We start from the raw sequence: 17057 nt of genomic DNA, 5'->3' as shown, positions 1-17057 counted from the left end.
GCCACCTACTACACAGGCTTTGCTTTCACTTGGTGATCTGCCTTGGAGCTCTTTTCAAAACAGCACACGGAATGCTATCTTATTCTTCAGCAGCATGTTTCATGTGTTAAAAAGCATTTCAAAAGTTATTCTTTTTTTATCTTACAGAAAGATAGCAAATTAAAAATAAGCTGTTTTCCTCCTAATCCTACTCTTAATCTGTTATCGATGATAGCCACTATTACTATTTTCTTATATACCTTTGCAGAATTACTTCTGTGCTTGCACCCTCAGGAGAGTGTATGCACCCCAGTTTTAACTTGGCCATTGTATTCAGACATGCTGTTTTCTTGAATCACCCCTCTGTAGTTGGACCTCTGGGCTGTTTGCATATTTTTTTACTTGCCCTAAGCATTAGAAAGAGAATGATCTTTGGTGTAATTGTTGGTGTCTTTGGTTGTTTCTTCTAGATAAGTTCTTGGAAGTGAGATTCTGGGTTGAAGGATCTTGGTACACACAGCCTCACAGCTTTCCTAGTGGATTATACCACCTCTCCTCCTAGCTGCCCACACAAAATGATAGTCACCTTAACAGCAAGGCCACATGGACCCTCGCCCCAGCTCAGAAGTTCCTAATCATTTGAAAATAAAGTATTTTTAAGTAGTCAGGCATGTTTCTTTCTTGTGGATTTGAAGGAATCTCTCAAAAGCAGTTTCTTAGCAAAGTCTGCTGCCTGGAGCCCAGTTTAGTTGCTTAGCTCCATGTATCTGTAGAGGGTGCAGGTTGGGTTATTCTGCCTCTGGGCTGCCACAGATGAGGTGAGAGAGACCCTTTGGGTTGGCAGGACAGATTCACGTCTAGTGCCAAGGATAGCATGACATACTGCTCTTACTTCTCAATAATTGTTATTTCATTATTATAGTGCACAAATCAGTTATCGAGTCCTTTCTACCTGCCAGGCACGGTCTTGCATGCTCTACAGGTATTGACTCACTTTGCTCTCAGCATAACCTGTGATCATTACTGCTGTTATACCCATTTTACAGATGAGGTCAGTGGGGCACAGAGAAATCAAGTGATTTGCCCATGACCATACAGTCAGGAAAAAGTGGAGCTGGCGTTTGATCCTGAGCCATGTGCCCCCAAGGTGCAGGCTCCATGGTCACTGGACTCTCCTGCCTCTAAAGGGAACTCACTGTTTCTTTAAGGGGTACCTTCTTGTGTCTTCTGAACCACTGTAAGGGCAAGACTTTTGGCTAAAATTCTCACCTTCTCCTTTCACCTTTCAGCTGGCTTTTCCTCTGTGTGGGAGGGTTTGTAGCAGAAAAGCCTTTGAAATTGGACAGACCTGGACTCACATCCACTTCCTACATGTGTGACAGGGGGCAGCTTTTACAACCTCCCTGAGCCTCACTCTCATGTGTAAGGGTGATGGGGGTGATACCCACCTTTGGTTTTGTCACCGGACTGATGAAAATTGTGATCATCTGAAATCCCCGACAGGTGCAAAGTGTGAAACAACAGTTCCCCTTCCCTCACTACCCTGCACCCTTCTCTGTCCCACTTGGTTCCTCTTGGTTTTGATCCACATTCTTAAGCTCCAAGCAGTTCAGATTTGATCAGCTCGCAAAAGGAAATGCATTCTCTGGGTGTGATCATGTCATACCCATTTATTGAGCATCAACTTGTGCTGGACATTTTGCTGTCTGCTTAATGTAATAGGTGCCATCGCTTCAGGCAGTTTAGTTTCTTTCACTCACTCATGTTCTTGTGTGGCCCTTCTGAGTCAGAAGAGGAATCATGTCCTCGTGCCTTGAAGCACTTACACCTTAGGAGGGGGGTAGAATACAGCCTTGGGGGGGGAGGTATTTCCTGTTTGTATTTATGCATTTATTTGTCTGTGTGTGTGATGTTCATCTTGGTGACAATGGATATTTTTTTCTGCTGTACATTTGATGTCTTGCATCTCATATTTTAACTAGGCCTTTACAGCTCCAAAATTATATGGTTTTACATGCCTGTGATTATCTCAATAGGATTAACAGTGCCTTTTCTGTCAAAATAATTGAGACCTCTCATGATGGCATAGTTTTATTCCTGCAACACTGTCTCTAACCTTCCTTCCACAGAATCTCTCACTGTTTGCTAGCAACTGCTTTTTCACCTCTTTCTGAACAGGAAGTTTTCAGGGTTCACTGAGAGGCAGGATTCTTTTATGATTATGCAAACCACAGTAACCATGATGTGTTTTCTCTCTCCCTTTTCCCTCTCCTGATGGCAGGTGCCTGGAGATTTGAGTCAAACATCCGAAGACCAGAGTTTGTCGGATTTTGAAATGTAAGTCCACAGAGTCTGCTTATGAGGGGCCCTTTAGAATAGGACTCTGCAGTTTGGCTTGAGTCCCGGGAGGCCCACCCAGGGAACAGAAATCACTGTTTAAATCTGCACAGGCTGGTTTGGTTATTGTAAAGGAGGGAAGCTGTTCTCCTGCTGGGCAAGTCTGGCCTTCAGAGGTGTTTTATGTTTCCCCTTCAGTTTTGAAAAACATGGGTTTTTTTGGCTGACATTTAAGAGTTGGAAGATATCACAAGGAATTTAAATTTCTCTATTTTCTTTAAAAGAAGACTCAGAGCCCTACAAGGCCACAGTCGGAGCTGAGCAGCAGCTGCCTGCTGCTCACAGGGCAAGTGCTCCTCAGCTACCCACAGTCCCCACCTCTCCCTATTGCCCGACTCTAGCCTACCACTCATTTCATTGTCTGTGTGTCTCCTGTAACAGTCTGAGTGTACAACCTCCAAGTTATTGGAAGCAACAGTAGTTCAGTACATTGGTCCAATTTTTGATTGGATTTAATTCTTCCTTCTGCCTCTGCTAATGACCTTGAGGGATTTAGTTGGTCTTCAGACTGACTATTTCTGATCAGGTCATCTTGGTTTTCAGACAGATAATTCCATTTGGCTGGTAAAAAAAAAAAGTGGAGGGGGTCCTGGATTAAAGCCAGGCAGAATCCCCCCCTCTCTCATTCACTTGCACAGAGCGGAAGAAGGTCCATCCTCCTGAAAAAAAGGTGTCATCTGGAAAATGCTCACTTCTGAAGAAAGAGGGCAGGGCATGGGACAGAGCCTTGTGTCAGAGCTAGGCTGGCCTGTATTGAAATCTTAGCTACAGTCCTCACATTACTGGGACCTTGGGCAAGCCAGTTAACCTCACTGGGTCTGAGTTTCCACACTCATAAGATGAAAGTCATAATGCCAGCCTTGCAGCGTTATGGTGGCAACTAGAGTGAGCTTATGAGAACCATGGAGGACATTAGGAGGCCTCTCAGTGCTGGGGTGGCTGCAGCGGAGGTGGAGGCAGCAGTTAGGTTGGTAGGATGAGGAGGAGGTCATCCTACCTTTAACCACATCCATGGTGGTTAAAGGTGAACGAGGAGAATCAAAGGTGAATTAGCCTCCCATGGGTAAATGAGTAGGGTGAGTACAACATGAAGAGGAGAATGGAATGGTAGCCTGGTAGGGGCCCAGGTGGGGACAAGCTGAGAAGACAGATGAAAGCGATACAGAGGAATCCTAGAGACATGTCAGCTGTGACCAGAAGGGGCTCATTATTAAAGTAAGAATTTCCCAAGTACCTACTGCAGGCCAGTGTCATGTCAGGTCCTTGATGGAAGGGATAAATAAGCCATAGCCCTCAAGCAGCCTCTGCCTGTCCAGTTACATCATCTCTCCCCCAGAGATTTGCAACCTCCCCCCACAGGTTTGCCTATCTCCACTGGTGCCAGAGGGATGTGCTATTTCTCTGTCTCAGGACGGAGACCCAGATCTTCCTTGTAGCTCACCACGAAGGCCCTTGCTGACCTCCAGTTTCTTCCCCAGCCCTCTCCTGTCCCCTCCCTGCCACCAGCCACCCTGGCTGACTCAACATCTCTAACTCACTCAGTCTTTCCTCTCAGAATCATTATTTTATTTTTGTAGCTCACACTGCCGTAGCATTTTCTCTACACTAGGCATGGTTCTAACTCAGTCCCTGCAACAACCCTGTGACATTGATATTGTCTGCAGATGGCAGGTTTGGGCCAGGATTCAGATCCAGGCAGTCTTGATCTAGACTCTGTGCCCTTCACAAATGTTAACCCCCTTGCTGGAAGCACCTTTCCTGACTCAGCCTCTCCTCCCCAGCGTGGCTCCCTCTCAGCGTCCCCGCAGCCCTGCCCAAACCCTGCTTCCTGAAAGAAGTAGGACCCTGTGGTGTTCACTCTGCTCAGAGCTGGTGTTCCTCGGTAGCACCCACCACAATGATGGTTAAATAACTTCTGTGTGACAACTATAAACATTTAGGCACCTATCAATAGAGCCCCAAAAATATATCATGTAAAAAATGGACAGCAATGAAGGGGAAATAGATAGTTTTATGGTAATAGTCGAAGACTTCAGCGCCTCATTTTCAATGATGGAAAGGATCACTAGAGAGACTAGTAAGGAAATAGAAGACTCAGATAATACTGTGGAGCAGTTAGATCTAACAAACATGTATAGAACAGCCCACCAAACCGCCGCAGCCTTCTTCTCAAGTGAATGTGGAATACTCTCCAGGATAGATCATAGGTTAGGCCACAAAACAAATCTCGTAAAGGCGGAAGTCATACAAAGTGTCTTCTACAGCCACAGTGGAATATTTTTAATGGGGATTTGTCTCTCCCTCATGAAAGTGCACACTCCCTGAGGGTTGGGAGTGTGTCTGCTTTCTTTGTGGGTTTCTCTCTAGTACCTAGAATAGTATCTGGCACATGGCACATGGTAGGTTCTCAATAAATTCCTGTTTAATGCATGAGTGAACAAATAAAAGAATGAGTAAATATCTAGGAGGCAGATGGCTGTGAAAACAATTGGTTCTAATACAGTGTGGCAAATGCTTTGAATGGGAGAAATGTTTATACCCAGTTGGGCGACCTTGCAGTACCCCTGGGAGGTTGTCCAGCCCTTAGCAATCTAGAAAGGTTAATGAAAACCAGAGTGTTAGTTACACTTCTGCACCACTCCATACCTTGACAGGGGAGCACTTTAGGCACTTGTGTAATTCCAGGGACCTTTACAGAAGACTGTCATTAGATAAACCAATCTGGTGGCTCAGAATCGCAATTTGTATTTGCAGCCCAGGGAAGTGATCAATAGGGCTTATTTTGCCCAACGAAGGAGGTCAGCACCTCAGCTCAGAGCTCAGGAGAAATGGTGCTTCAGGAGAGGACTTTTTCTTTGTGGAAATAAAATGCTTTTTATTCTAAAGATTGTGAGACATATTGAGTCATGGAATCTTCCATGATCAACATCTCAAGTTCCAAGCACAGGAGGCTGGCGAATTTTTATGAGCTGCTCTTTAGAGAGAACGAGAACTTGGGGAAAAGTGTTAAGTGCTAAGCCCTGGAACAGCTCTAAGCAGAGGCAAGAGCTGGAACCTTCCAGCCCTTCCAGAATTGCACAGCACTGTTTTGATAGCTGTTACGATTGATCTTGAGGTTTCAGCTCCTTCAGTTAAGCTATCAGGTCCTCCTGAGCCGGATCCAGCCTGGTGGAAGTGTGGCGGCGGAGGTGGGTGTGTGCGCCCAGTGACTCATAAGTTCAGTTTAAAGTCTTCACAGAAGGCAAACCTGTCACAGAACCAAAATAACCCTTGAAAGTTCTTTAAATAGCCTGTGAGGGTTAACTGAGATAATATATATAAAAGCATGGAGCCATAAGTTGTTAGGTACTTGGCAAAGGGTTTTGTATTTGAATTTAAATCTTATTTTATTTGAGCCATACACAAAGTTTTTGTTTGTGGACAAGTCGAAAGAGGGCTCCTCGCGCCTGGCTTCCTGGCGTCCTACCTTGTCCTCTTTGGTGCCCCCACCCCAGCAGCTGTCATTCTCATAGCCATGGCTGTTGGTCTACTGAGGTCTTTCATGGAGTCACACCTCACAATGGGGGGCCCAATCTAACGTGAGCACAGTGAGGAGGCCCTTCTGGGTGCTCCAGAGACCCAGTGGGCATTTCCACACATGACCCTTCCAGTCTCACCAGGGCTTTTGGTTATTATCTCCTTCTTCAGATGAGCAAACCGAGGTTCATATAAATTGTAAGCCATGGTTGCTCAGAACTGGAGGGAAGCTATTTCTCATTCCAGGATACAAACTCCATAGAGAAATTTAAAAATACACACACATGCATATATCTATGTCCTTTAAAAATAATTTGTGGGACCAAGTAATGAGACTTACACTGGCCCTTTACTGTTACAAGTTAGAGATGTCATAAATTGTGCATAATGCCTCTTAGAGGAAGAGATAGCCCCCCATTTTTGTAAGTTGAAATGACCAATTTTGATTTTCCCTCTGGTCAGATCCAACCGGGCGCTGATCAATGTCTGGATCCCATCCGTGTTTCTCCGGGGCAAAGCAGCAAATGCATTCCATGTGTACCAGGTAAGCACCTGGTTTTCTGGTGGGCCTCACTGCCTGGGGAGAGCGGACCCTCGTGTGCTATGCTGTGGGGCTTTTTTCCTCCTGGTAGTGGAGCGCCCCAGTGCTGTACTTAGAAGCAGCATTCCAGCTGCTCCGCCCCCTGAGGAAATGGTCCTGCACCAGACTGCAGGGAGCTGGGCAGAGCTTCTCATGCTAGTTAGTCCTCTTAGTCAGGCCCCGACCCCTCAGCTCAGACCACTCGAGCAGAAATGGGATTTGTTGGCCTCTGTGTGCAATGGAAAAATCCAGGCACAAATCCGGCCGCAGGATGACTGACCCTGTGTTCGGGGATCTGCTGCCATCTCCTGTTTCTTCTGCCGCGGCACCCTTTTCGGGCCGGCTTCCCTGGGTTGACGAGACGGCTCCTGGCAGCGCCAGACTCTGAGCCTGTCTTGGTGGTTTCAGCCAAGTCCCCAGCATTTCTTATGGGTCTGTCTTAGATGTCAAACCCATCCCTACACCTTGGGATTGGGTGATGGACTTCTGTGACTGGCCAGGTGTGGATCATGTGACCGCTGTGGGCACTGAGTTGGAGTAGACCTTATTTGACCATGTGTCTGAGAGAGGGGAGATGTGGTTCCCCGAATGTAAACCAGGTTATTCTTTCCAAAGAAGGAGCATCAAGTAGTTGGCAAGTGAAAACTGCAAACATCTCCTCTACCACCTCAGGGTAGAGATAGCCACCCACTGGGTGGGGATGAGTGGCTGGGACCTTTGTCAGGTATGAAGGCGGTTTTGCCTCAACAACTGGGAGCCCAGTTTTCCATCTTTTCTCTGATGCCTCTTCCAGCCCCGCCTAATGATCTTCGGTTTGTCTTTCTTTTTGGCCTTGGGTCCTGATTTCCTGTTGGTGTTTCCAGCTGTTGGTGTTCACTTGTCCTGGGACTGTTTTGTTTTCAATTCTGACTCAGCTGCTTCCAGTTCTACTGTCTTTTTGTATCACAACAATTTTCATTAAGTTTTGTTTTTATTTCCCGTGAGATCTGTAAAAAGCCATGAGTTTTGTTAATCTTCACCTGAGGATATACTTATTGTTGAGAGAGAGAGGGAGGGAGGGAGGGAGACACAGAGAGAGAAACATTGATTTGAGAGACAAACATTGACTGGTGGCCTCCTGTATGTGCCCTGACTGGGGATCAAACCCATAGCCTAGATATGTGCCCTGATTGACACTCGAACCTGAACCTGCAGCATTTTGGTGCAGAGGAGGATGCTCCAGCCAACTGAGCCACCTGCCCAGGGCAAAAAAAAAAAATTCTTTAATTTTGTTACCGTTTCTCTTAGTGGGGAACTGACTCATTGAAGAAGTCTCCTCAGCTAATAAGATATTTTCCCCAGAGACTGGAATGGTGAAAAAAATGACTTTGGACTTTGAAAATAAGGGCCCTGGTTTCAATTTTGTGGCCTTAAGTAAATCTTAGCTATCTCATATGTAAAATGCAAATAATAGTAATACTTACCTTGGAAAACTTATCAGCATTAGAATTGTATAGTGCCCAGTAGCCACTTGTATTCATTTCTCGTCTTCCAAAATGACCGCCATGTTTGGACTCCGGCGGCAGGTCTGGTGGTGGACATGTGTTATCGGGGAATGAGTATGAGTATGACACACACATCTTACCTAAAATCTTACGGACAGATGATTTTGGCAAAGAAGCTTGCACCAGAAGGTCACTTTATCTTCCTTATTTTATGTTGCTATCAGTTCTTAAAAAAGAGACTTAGATATGACAGATATCTGAATATCTTGTCTTTCTTTCTCTTTTTATCCTACACTCCAAACAACAAACAAACTTTCTCTTGTTTGAATGCCCTTCAAGTTCTGCTTTGCAGTCATCACAAAGCTGAGGATGAGAAAAGTGAAGCAGATAGCTTTTCTTTTTTCTTTTTTTAAGAGTGTAGTGAAAATGTGGTATCATTTGAGAGGTTTTCTTTGCCTACATTTGGACTCTTCTGCCCAGCCTTCACCCCTGGAAGTGACTCGGCAGGCTGGAGCTTCTGAAAGTCAGTTATGAAACGAAATGGGCAGAGACAATATGCCACTGCCTGGGACATGGTTTCCACAGCGGTCACAGTGGCATTCCAGCCACTCTGTCCCCATCCACTGTTCTCAGGGCATTCCAGTGCTCAGAGGACGTGGCCCCCATTTCCTCCGGCCACAGGCCTGGCAGCGCTCGAGTCTCCCAGAGCAGCTTCAGCCTGCGGCTTGGGCTCTCTTGAAATCTTTCTTAATGTTGAGATGTACGAAGCAGCGCCTCTTGAATGCAATTGTGTTTCTCCTTTTAGCTCATGGTGCTTCTGCTTGGTGCCTCAAGAGCAAAATCTGAGCATGAGTTTCGAAGCATCTTAGAAAAGCTTTGTTGCAGTGTTTTTTCTTGTTTCTTTTTCTTTTATAAGTCATAAATGATATTGGATAAAAGGTGACTCATCCAAAATACTGGTAATGTTAGACATTATTTTTCTTTGTTAAAAATGCATTTTGTATAATTCCATAAAAATAATTTATAGAGAAACTCATAGAAAAGAGCAATAAAATAGAAGTAAGAAATAGTAGAGTCAGAGAAAATATAAACTAAGAGTATTCCCACTAAGGAAACAGTGGAAATTATATATAGCTCTCATGAAATTCCACACAGTTGCTGTCATTGATATTTGGATTTCCTATGAATGTCCTGACAGCCAGTGTGAAAATGGACATGTGACTATTTTGAATAATTCCATTGCTAATGAGAAGAAAATAATCATTTCCTCAAAGGGAGGTTTAAAAGAAATCTCCACACCTGGCTTTAGGTTAAACAGTAATGAAGGGTATTGTAGGCAATCCCCACTTTAATCCCCATGACACGACACTGTCCGGTTTCCTAAGATCTCTCTCAACGGAAACAAGGGCACAACCTGGAAATGAACATAAGTTCACTTGAAGAGCCAAGATAAAAGGATCAGCACATGTAGTTTCCTCAGTAAATCTTTGCTGCCCAATATGACAGCCAATAGCCACGCGTGGCAGTTTAAATTTCAACTAATTAAAGTTGAATGATATTTCAAATTCAGTTCCTCAGGCACACTAGCCACATTCCAAGTATTTGAGCGCCGTGGGCAGCTGGGGGCCGCTGCCCCAATAGCGCAGGCCGAGAACACTTCCATCCTCGCAGAGAGTTCACTGGGTGGTGACACTCCGGAACGGTCTCCCGGAGTGGTGGGAAACCGGATGGTTTTACGTGTGCTTGCATGGTTTCAGGAAGACAGGGCTTGGACATTCAGCACAAATTATGCAGAGAGAAGGCCACGCGCTTTTCAGCTGTGTCATTGCTTGTGATTACCCAGAGGAACACATCTCCAAGTCGTCACTGTGACTTACACCCTCTGCTCTTCCTTTTCAGCAAAGACAGGGGAAGGCTCAGGGTTGGTGCCTTTGGCAGGCAACAGACTTGAGTTTAATCAATTACTTGTTTTCATTGTATTTATTTTTACATTTGTTTTCCAGTTACAGCAGAGAATTCTATTTTACATTTGCTGTGATGGTATATAATTCCCTTTCAAAATAAATATAAGTGGAAAGTGATTCAGCTCAGAGAAAACTACTGGAGGAACAATAGTGAAAACAGCAAGTTTAGGACGTGCTATGTAAATGAATACTTGGGAAACACCAACCTAAAGGAATGGATAGATTGGGATAAAACCGGAACAGTAGTAATGCTACTAAGAAGCAGCAGCAGCTGCCTCACTGGTCTGTGTGTGTTACAGAAAATAGTTCATTCAATCCCTACAACAATCCTGTGAGGTGAGAGCCCTTATTATTCCCATTTTATGGATGAGAAAACACAGGCACAGAGAAGCATCTCATTCCATAACATGTTTTTTTTTAGTCCAAATACCATTTCCTGACAAGGTACCAGTTTGCAGATTCCATGAATGAGGATGGGGCCCAGCTCTTTAAAAATCCAAGGAAGAGCCCTGACTGGTGTAGCTCAGTAGATTGAGTGCCGGCCTGCGAGCCAGAGGGTCGCTGGTTCCATTTGCAGTCAGGGCACATGCCTGGGTTGCCGGCCGGATCCCCTGTTGGGGGCACACAAGAGGCAACCACACATTGATGTGTTGCTCCCTCCCTTCTCCTCTGTCTAAAAATAAATAAATGAAATCTTTTTTAAAAATCCAAGAGAGAGATGGGACAATTCCTTTATGCTGAAGGGACGGGCGCAGCCTGACCACCATCCGGCCTGCACAGCCGTCCCCTGTGTTCCTAAGACGGTGGGCCAAGAGCACACCTGAGCCAAGCCAGGCATCTCAGTGGGACTGCTCTGGTCCACTGCAGACACAGTGCCATCAAAGCCCCACCAATTCCAGAGCCAGGCTGAGGTGGCTTTGCTTTGGAAAATTGTGACTGCTCTGGCCCTAGAACCCCCGGAGCCCTCCAGGGGTGCTCCTGCAGAGGCTCTCGTTTGAGCTCTATCCAGAGGCTGCCGGAGGGTCCGGCTAGGCACCTGGAGAAGGTGCTCTTAAGTGCCAGGGGAACCGAGATTTTGTACTGGGACGAGGTCGGAGTCATATTTGTCACGAAGGATTCTGACAACAAGTGCTGTCGCTGCACAGGAGAGAATGCACGTCATTAACTGGGGGTCGTGCCTCTGCAGACGTGTTTTCCATGCTCTGCTCCTGGGTTCTGAGACAGTGGCTGAGGCATGTTCTGGCTCTAAAAGTAAGAAATGGCAGCATTTGACCAGGTTGTAAACCTGGTGTCCAGAACATTCTCATTTACATTTTTGTCCATGAATATTTCTTACACTTCTGGACCACACTAATGCATGGCTGCTGGCAGACACTGGCTAGAGATAAAATGATTAAGCAGCAACAAGTAAAATGTAAGAAACAAAGCTCAGTCCACTCACTGGTCTCTCTTGCTTTCTCTCTCTCTTTCTTCACCCCTTTCCCTTCCCCTCTCCCTCCTTCTGTGATAACACAGTTGTGCTTCTAGGTTTTATTTTCCCTCACTTTCATCTGATATAGTTACATCTGTTGTTAATCATTTAGTTTCTAGTTTCTGTGTTTGTAAATGCTTGATGTTATTCCCCAAATACCCTGGTTTCCAAATAAATTCGAGGTCCACTGTCTTAGTATCCTACTGTGGTGGTTATAAAGGCAGGCTAGACCATAAAACAACGCACTTATTTTTTCCTTCTGCAAATATTACAGCCACTAAATTGGGCTGAATGCTTAAGTCTTTCCCTTTGAGAAGAGCCATTCACTCTGAGTATAGCAGGAATCAGACCTCTAGGTGGGATTAATTTCAGCCTTTGAATTTAGCCACCAGAAACACTGGCTGCTACTGTACAATATTCCATTTGCACAGCACAACTAATTAGGTCTCTTTTGTGAAGAGGTTGCTTTGTTTCAGCAAAGCTTTTTCCTTCTAGAATGAGTCCCCTTTGCTAGAGACCACAGGCTCACTCCAGAGGAAAGGCGGTGCTCCAGAACAGGTCAGTGAGTGTGTGAGGTCCCCAGTAGGTCGCCTGCACCACCAGTAGGGAGTCCTGTAGCCTAGGCAGTCATTTTTAAGGTTCATTCTAACAGAACACATTTATATATGCGATGCAGGGAAAATCTATTATTTTTCCTGTTAATAATAGATTACAGGGTCTAGGTAGTCTGCATGGGGCTGCAGGTAGTTTGGAGGATGGTGATGCTTTTGCACTTTGCAGTCTTGGGTTTCTCAGTTCTTCCTTTTCATCTTCTTTTCTAAGAAGGCTTACCCCTTGGGCCCTCAAGTTTTCTTTTACTTACAGCACTGCCTTTATGCTTTCTGAGTATATATCCATGTGGAGAGGAAGGAATTATTAAGTAGAGAAGGATGAAATAGTTGTACCAAGTGCAGAAATGGGGGACACTGCTGCAATAAACATGCCCTCTGCAGAGCCTCTGCCTAGAAGGTTCCATGCCAGAGTTGGGGAAACAAGGACAGTTCAGAAGCCGAAGTGATTCTCTTATTCACCTCTGGTCCTTCCTGCCATACCTGTTGTGTGCAAGGCAGGCAGGAAGGGCAGCTATGGGTTGTGTGATTTCTGAGTTTCATTTCAGCCAGTTTTACCTTACATGCTGCATGATAAGCAAAACCGGGGAGCCTTTGCCTTTGTTCTTGCTTGCTCCTTCCTCCAAAACTTCCCATCCCAGAGTCAAGCACCTCAGCACCTCTGAGGATGACATGTCCATGTTCACCTCCAGCTGTTCTGGGGATGCTTAAGGCTTCTGGGAAAGCCTGATGTAGGCACAAAGCTAGCACCCCCCCCACCAGAAAAAGTCTGTTTTCCTTCCCCTGGATGTATGTGTCATTATTAGTTTTTGTTACTGTTTTTAGATTTTCCAAACAGAAGGAACTGACTCCCTAGAGGCCTGAAGGAATTGATGCCCAGGCCCCAGTGCATTACAGTTTTGCTGGCTGTGTTCAGTCTTGTTTAGCATTTACTACTTGTTGAGTAGTGAATTAGACCACTGACTGGCATTATTCACCAGTGTCTCCAAAGTGCCTACATATGATTCCACAGCATCATCACCCTCTCTGCCACCTCCCCGAGGGAGGCCTCCCTATTGGTATCACAACTTAATATGGTCTTTTTGTCTGGAGCCATGAGCTCCACAGGTGTGCAGGTCTGGCTGACCTAAACACCTGTGTATCCTCAGTTGCTGGATTTAGAGCTGGGGCCAGCCTCAGGGGGTGGGACAGGGCACCACCTCGAGGTCTGGTGTACTGGCCCATCTTTTCACAGTGTACTGCAACTGGTATTTGGGTGTTGTTGATGACCACCAAGGAGGTCTTCGGCCCCTAGATCTGCTTTGTAAAATCTCTATCTTCACTAAGGCTTTCTCTGACTGTGAATTGACAAGACTCCCATGTTGTACTCTTAGGACATCTCTGTTTCTTGTTTGGCATAGAAATGGGCTCTAGTGTATTTACTGAGCATTAAATACAAGCATTCCTTAGAGATATTGCAGGGTCAGTTTCAGACCACTGCAATAAAGTGAACCACATGAAATTTTTTGTTTACCAGTGCATATAAAAGTTATGTTTATACAATACTGTAGTCTATTAAGTGTGCAATAGCATTACATCTAAAAATGTACATATCTTAATTAAAATACTTTATTGCTAATAACAAAGGATAATCATAATTGAGCTTTTAGCAAGTTGTAATCTTTTTGCTGTTGGAGGGTCTTGCTTTCAGTTTGTAAAAAACACATTATTTGTGAAGTGCAATAAAGCAAGTGATGCCTATTCTGTATTAGGAATGCTTTTGGCTGCAAATAACAGTATCACACTCAATGTGGTTTAAGCAATAAGAGTAAATACACATGACAGAAAGTTGGGGAGTGAAGTGTTCGACAGCTCGTGGTATTGGGGCTTTGGGCAAGCCTGGCTCTTGAGATTCTCTTGGTTTCTCTTTCTTGGGCCTGTGGAATGGTTTCCAGAGCTTCTAGCAATTTCTCATTACAAGAGAGTGTTCATGTTAGAAGGAAGGGGAATGTTTACTTGCATGTGTACTTTTATCAAAAAGGAAAATCTTTGCCCAGAGCCTTCCTGTGGCCTTCTCTTAGATCCCACTGACCCAAGGGGACGTAACATAGCCTTGCTGTAGCTGGAAGGGAAGCTGGGAGAATGGCACCTGCCCATCTCAGTGTCCAAATGGGATGTGAGCTCTGCTAGCAGGTGGATGGGTGGGGCACTCCCACTGGGTAGGCAACAGGCAACCCGTGGCCTGTGACACAGGCACTTTAATGTACATTGTCGTTTAACTCTTTTAGCATCACCCCTGTCTTATTGATGAGGAAGCCAAGAGTCCATGGGCCATGCCGGGACCTGCCTTGTTTCTCTCTTTCTCCCCTCCATGTAGTGCACTGCCCACCCCATGGGCATAGCCACCACTCTGTGTCTCAGTGAAATGAACTCCTTTCCAACACTTTTTTCCTCCAAAGAATTCTGCCCACAATTTCACTGACCCATCACTCATTGTTAAAACTCCCACGAGCAGTTGTTATGGTGACAAGGTAACATTCTCGTAGATCAGAGTGAACGCGAAGGCCAGAGTGTGGAATTACTGGGTCCCTGGGAATTTGAGAAATCCATTAAGGCAGAGACTTTCAACCTAAATTTATAAAGTTGTGGTGTATGAGAGTTCGAAGGAAATGGAGAGTTGAGCTCTGTGAGTGCCAATGTGTGTGCGTGTTTTAGAAGGTGTGGTCAGTGCTGTAACTTTATATTTGGAAAGCTGAATAAAAGAAAGACATGGGCTTTGGGAAGCAGTCTGTAGGTAGAGGTAGACATACCACCTTAGCGGGTAGGATATCCAGGGTTAACTCCCTTTGTGTATTGGCGTTTTTACATGGGGAAGCCAAAAGGAGTGATTTGCAAAGATCATATGCCAGTGACTCAGAATAGAACAGATATGTCACCTCTGAGCCTTTTGTCTTTTTGCTGTGTTTGAGGGTCATCTTACCCTCTCTCCCTGGCTCCAAATAACCCAAGTTTTACCCAGAGAGCTGCTTAGGGCACTTATTAGGAGAGTGACTTGGAAGGTAAGAGCTACTGAATCTGCTCATCATGGAGATCAACAGCTTTTGTTTCTTCTCTGTTCTGTAGTCACAGGTGCCATGAGTGTCTGGACTGAGTTAGGCAGGGAGGGGTTGGACTGGGCAAGGTACATCTGTGCATGAACCAGCCAAGGTCTAATGGGGCAGATGGATGTTAATCATGACAAGTGTTGATTGTTTCAGACAGGGATAGACAAAGACGATCGTTAGCCAAGCCTTGCTGACATAGTGGTGGTGTCTCCTAATTGCAGGTAAACTACCTTAGTGATAATTACTATCATCCTGGGAAACAAAAGCACTGGCAGGGCACAGGGCAGAGGGTGGTGACAAGGAGGGCCTTGGGAGTGGAGAGCAGAGAGCAGAGCGGTGACCTAATCGGTAGAGACCAGAGTGCAGTGATCTCCACCCAGAGGCTTGAAGTGCACCAGACGAAGTGGAAGGCAGCAGGGAGAGTGTTGCAGGAGAGAGAAGCTGGACATGAAAACGCAGTCTAGAGAGGCTCTGTGGAAAGAAGCAGGAGGCGTTCCCAGGGAAGGCAGGGAGGAGGAAGTGAGAAGCCAGCCAATGGGTAGCAGGCAGAGTCAGTGTTGTTAGGTGTCCTTGGTCTCAGGCAGGCGAGCTGCACAGGGAGTCTAGAGCCCTGGCTGCAGGCCTGCCCACCACTGTGTATCTTGGCCAAACCAGGGGAATTTGAGAAATTCATTACCTCCACAAGCCGTTGTCTCCTTTAGTCCAATAAGATGGTCTCTGAGTTCCCCTGAGCTCAAGGTCATCTTCCTTGCTCCAGCTGGAGCCGAGACTCCCAGGGCCCCAGAGGAAGCCTGCCCAGATTCTCTGCTCCAGGCCTGTTGTCCCAGCCATCTCAGCCCCTCTTTTGATGGAGAAACTGGGAGAGGACAGACAGTAGCACCTCTGAGGCAGAAAGAGGTGGTCAGTTCTACTCCACAGTGCAGCACAAATAGCCGTGTCCCTTCCTTCCCTCCCTCTGAATGATGGGTGGGCAGCATGGGTGAACGGGCACAAATGCTGGACTGGCCATGTACCCAGAGCCATGGCCCTGGTCCTTCTTATTACATAAGCCTGTGGCTTTCAGAGCAGCCTTGCTGGCAGAGTTACCATCTTCTCTTACTGTTTATAGACGGTGGTGTCAGTTTTTCTAAGCCCATCTCTTTTTTTTTTTTCTTTAAAAATGAGGCAGGATGTAAACAATTGCATTAAGAAGTAAGAGAAGCATTTGGAAGTCATTCTTTTTCCATTGCGGTGCACTCAGTGTGGCTTCTGTGGGCTCTCATCAGTGTGGACCCACCTTCACTTCCACCATTAGGGAAGCAGAAACCTGTGAGAGAATAACCTGACTAAGGCAGTCACCTGGTTTTCATCCAGTAAGTCTCTTTTCCAGGTTCCCAGCCGTAGGCAGCTGGCCCTTCTCTGTCCTGAGATTTCTGGTGAAAGGTGAAGTCCTGACAAAGACATTTTTTAGCCTGGCTGTTGTTTTTCAAAAGCCTAAAGTTTTGTTTTTTAAAGAGAGACTGCATTTTTGTTGGCCTGAGGAAACAGGTGGGAGGTAGGGGCTGGGGGATGGAGCTGAATGCCAGGTAGTGGGGCGCCAGGAGAGGTAAGACCTCCAGGGTACCTGGGGCCCCAGCCTGGGCAAAACTCCAGCCTGCCTTGTGTGATGAGGGGGCAGAAAACCAGGCAGGACCCCACAAACTGGCAGCAAGCGTGCCAGTGCCTGCAGGTCGGAGGCCCCGCTGGGTGGTCTGGGTACCATACCGGCACATCGTCCTGTATGCCAGGGATGGGGCGGGACCCCAGTAATGGCTGAGTGGCCTTCCCCACCAACTCTGCAGGACTGTTTCAGAGTCTTGATTGAAATGCAGTCAACAGTCACTTCTGGAAACCTTGACTTTCATACCCACCTCAAGCATCATATGTTTGAATGAAGTCTTGTAATTAGACAGGAAGGACAGGTTGTCACTTCTCCCTAACTACCTTGCCTGCACAA

At 46.0% G+C, this 17057-nt stretch overlaps 1 protein-coding gene across 3 annotated transcripts in view; it reads left to right on the top strand.

Annotated features, from left to right (window-relative positions):
• Positions 1 to 17057, top strand: part of SNX29 (sorting nexin 29) — a 569005-nt gene that overhangs the window by 395928 nt on the left and 156020 nt on the right. For all 3 annotated transcript variants that reach the window (XM_037151196.2, XM_053672142.1, XM_037151198.2), the window contains 2 exons: positions 2261 to 2316; positions 6355 to 6436. In XM_037151196.2, the coding sequence (XP_037007091.2) occupies positions 2261 to 2316; positions 6355 to 6436 (138 nt within the window). The remainder of the gene's footprint in view (positions 1 to 2260; positions 2317 to 6354; positions 6437 to 17057) is intronic.

Source organism: Artibeus jamaicensis, unplaced genomic scaffold (genome assembly GCF_021234435.1).
Source record: "Artibeus jamaicensis isolate MK-2021 breed Jamaican fruit bat unplaced genomic scaffold, CSHL_Jam_final contig_729, whole genome shotgun sequence".
Classification (NCBI taxonomy): Eukaryota; Metazoa; Chordata; class Mammalia; order Chiroptera; family Phyllostomidae; genus Artibeus; species Artibeus jamaicensis.
Note: the sequence above shows the minus strand (reverse complement) of the source record. Positions and strands in the feature narration are given on the sequence as shown.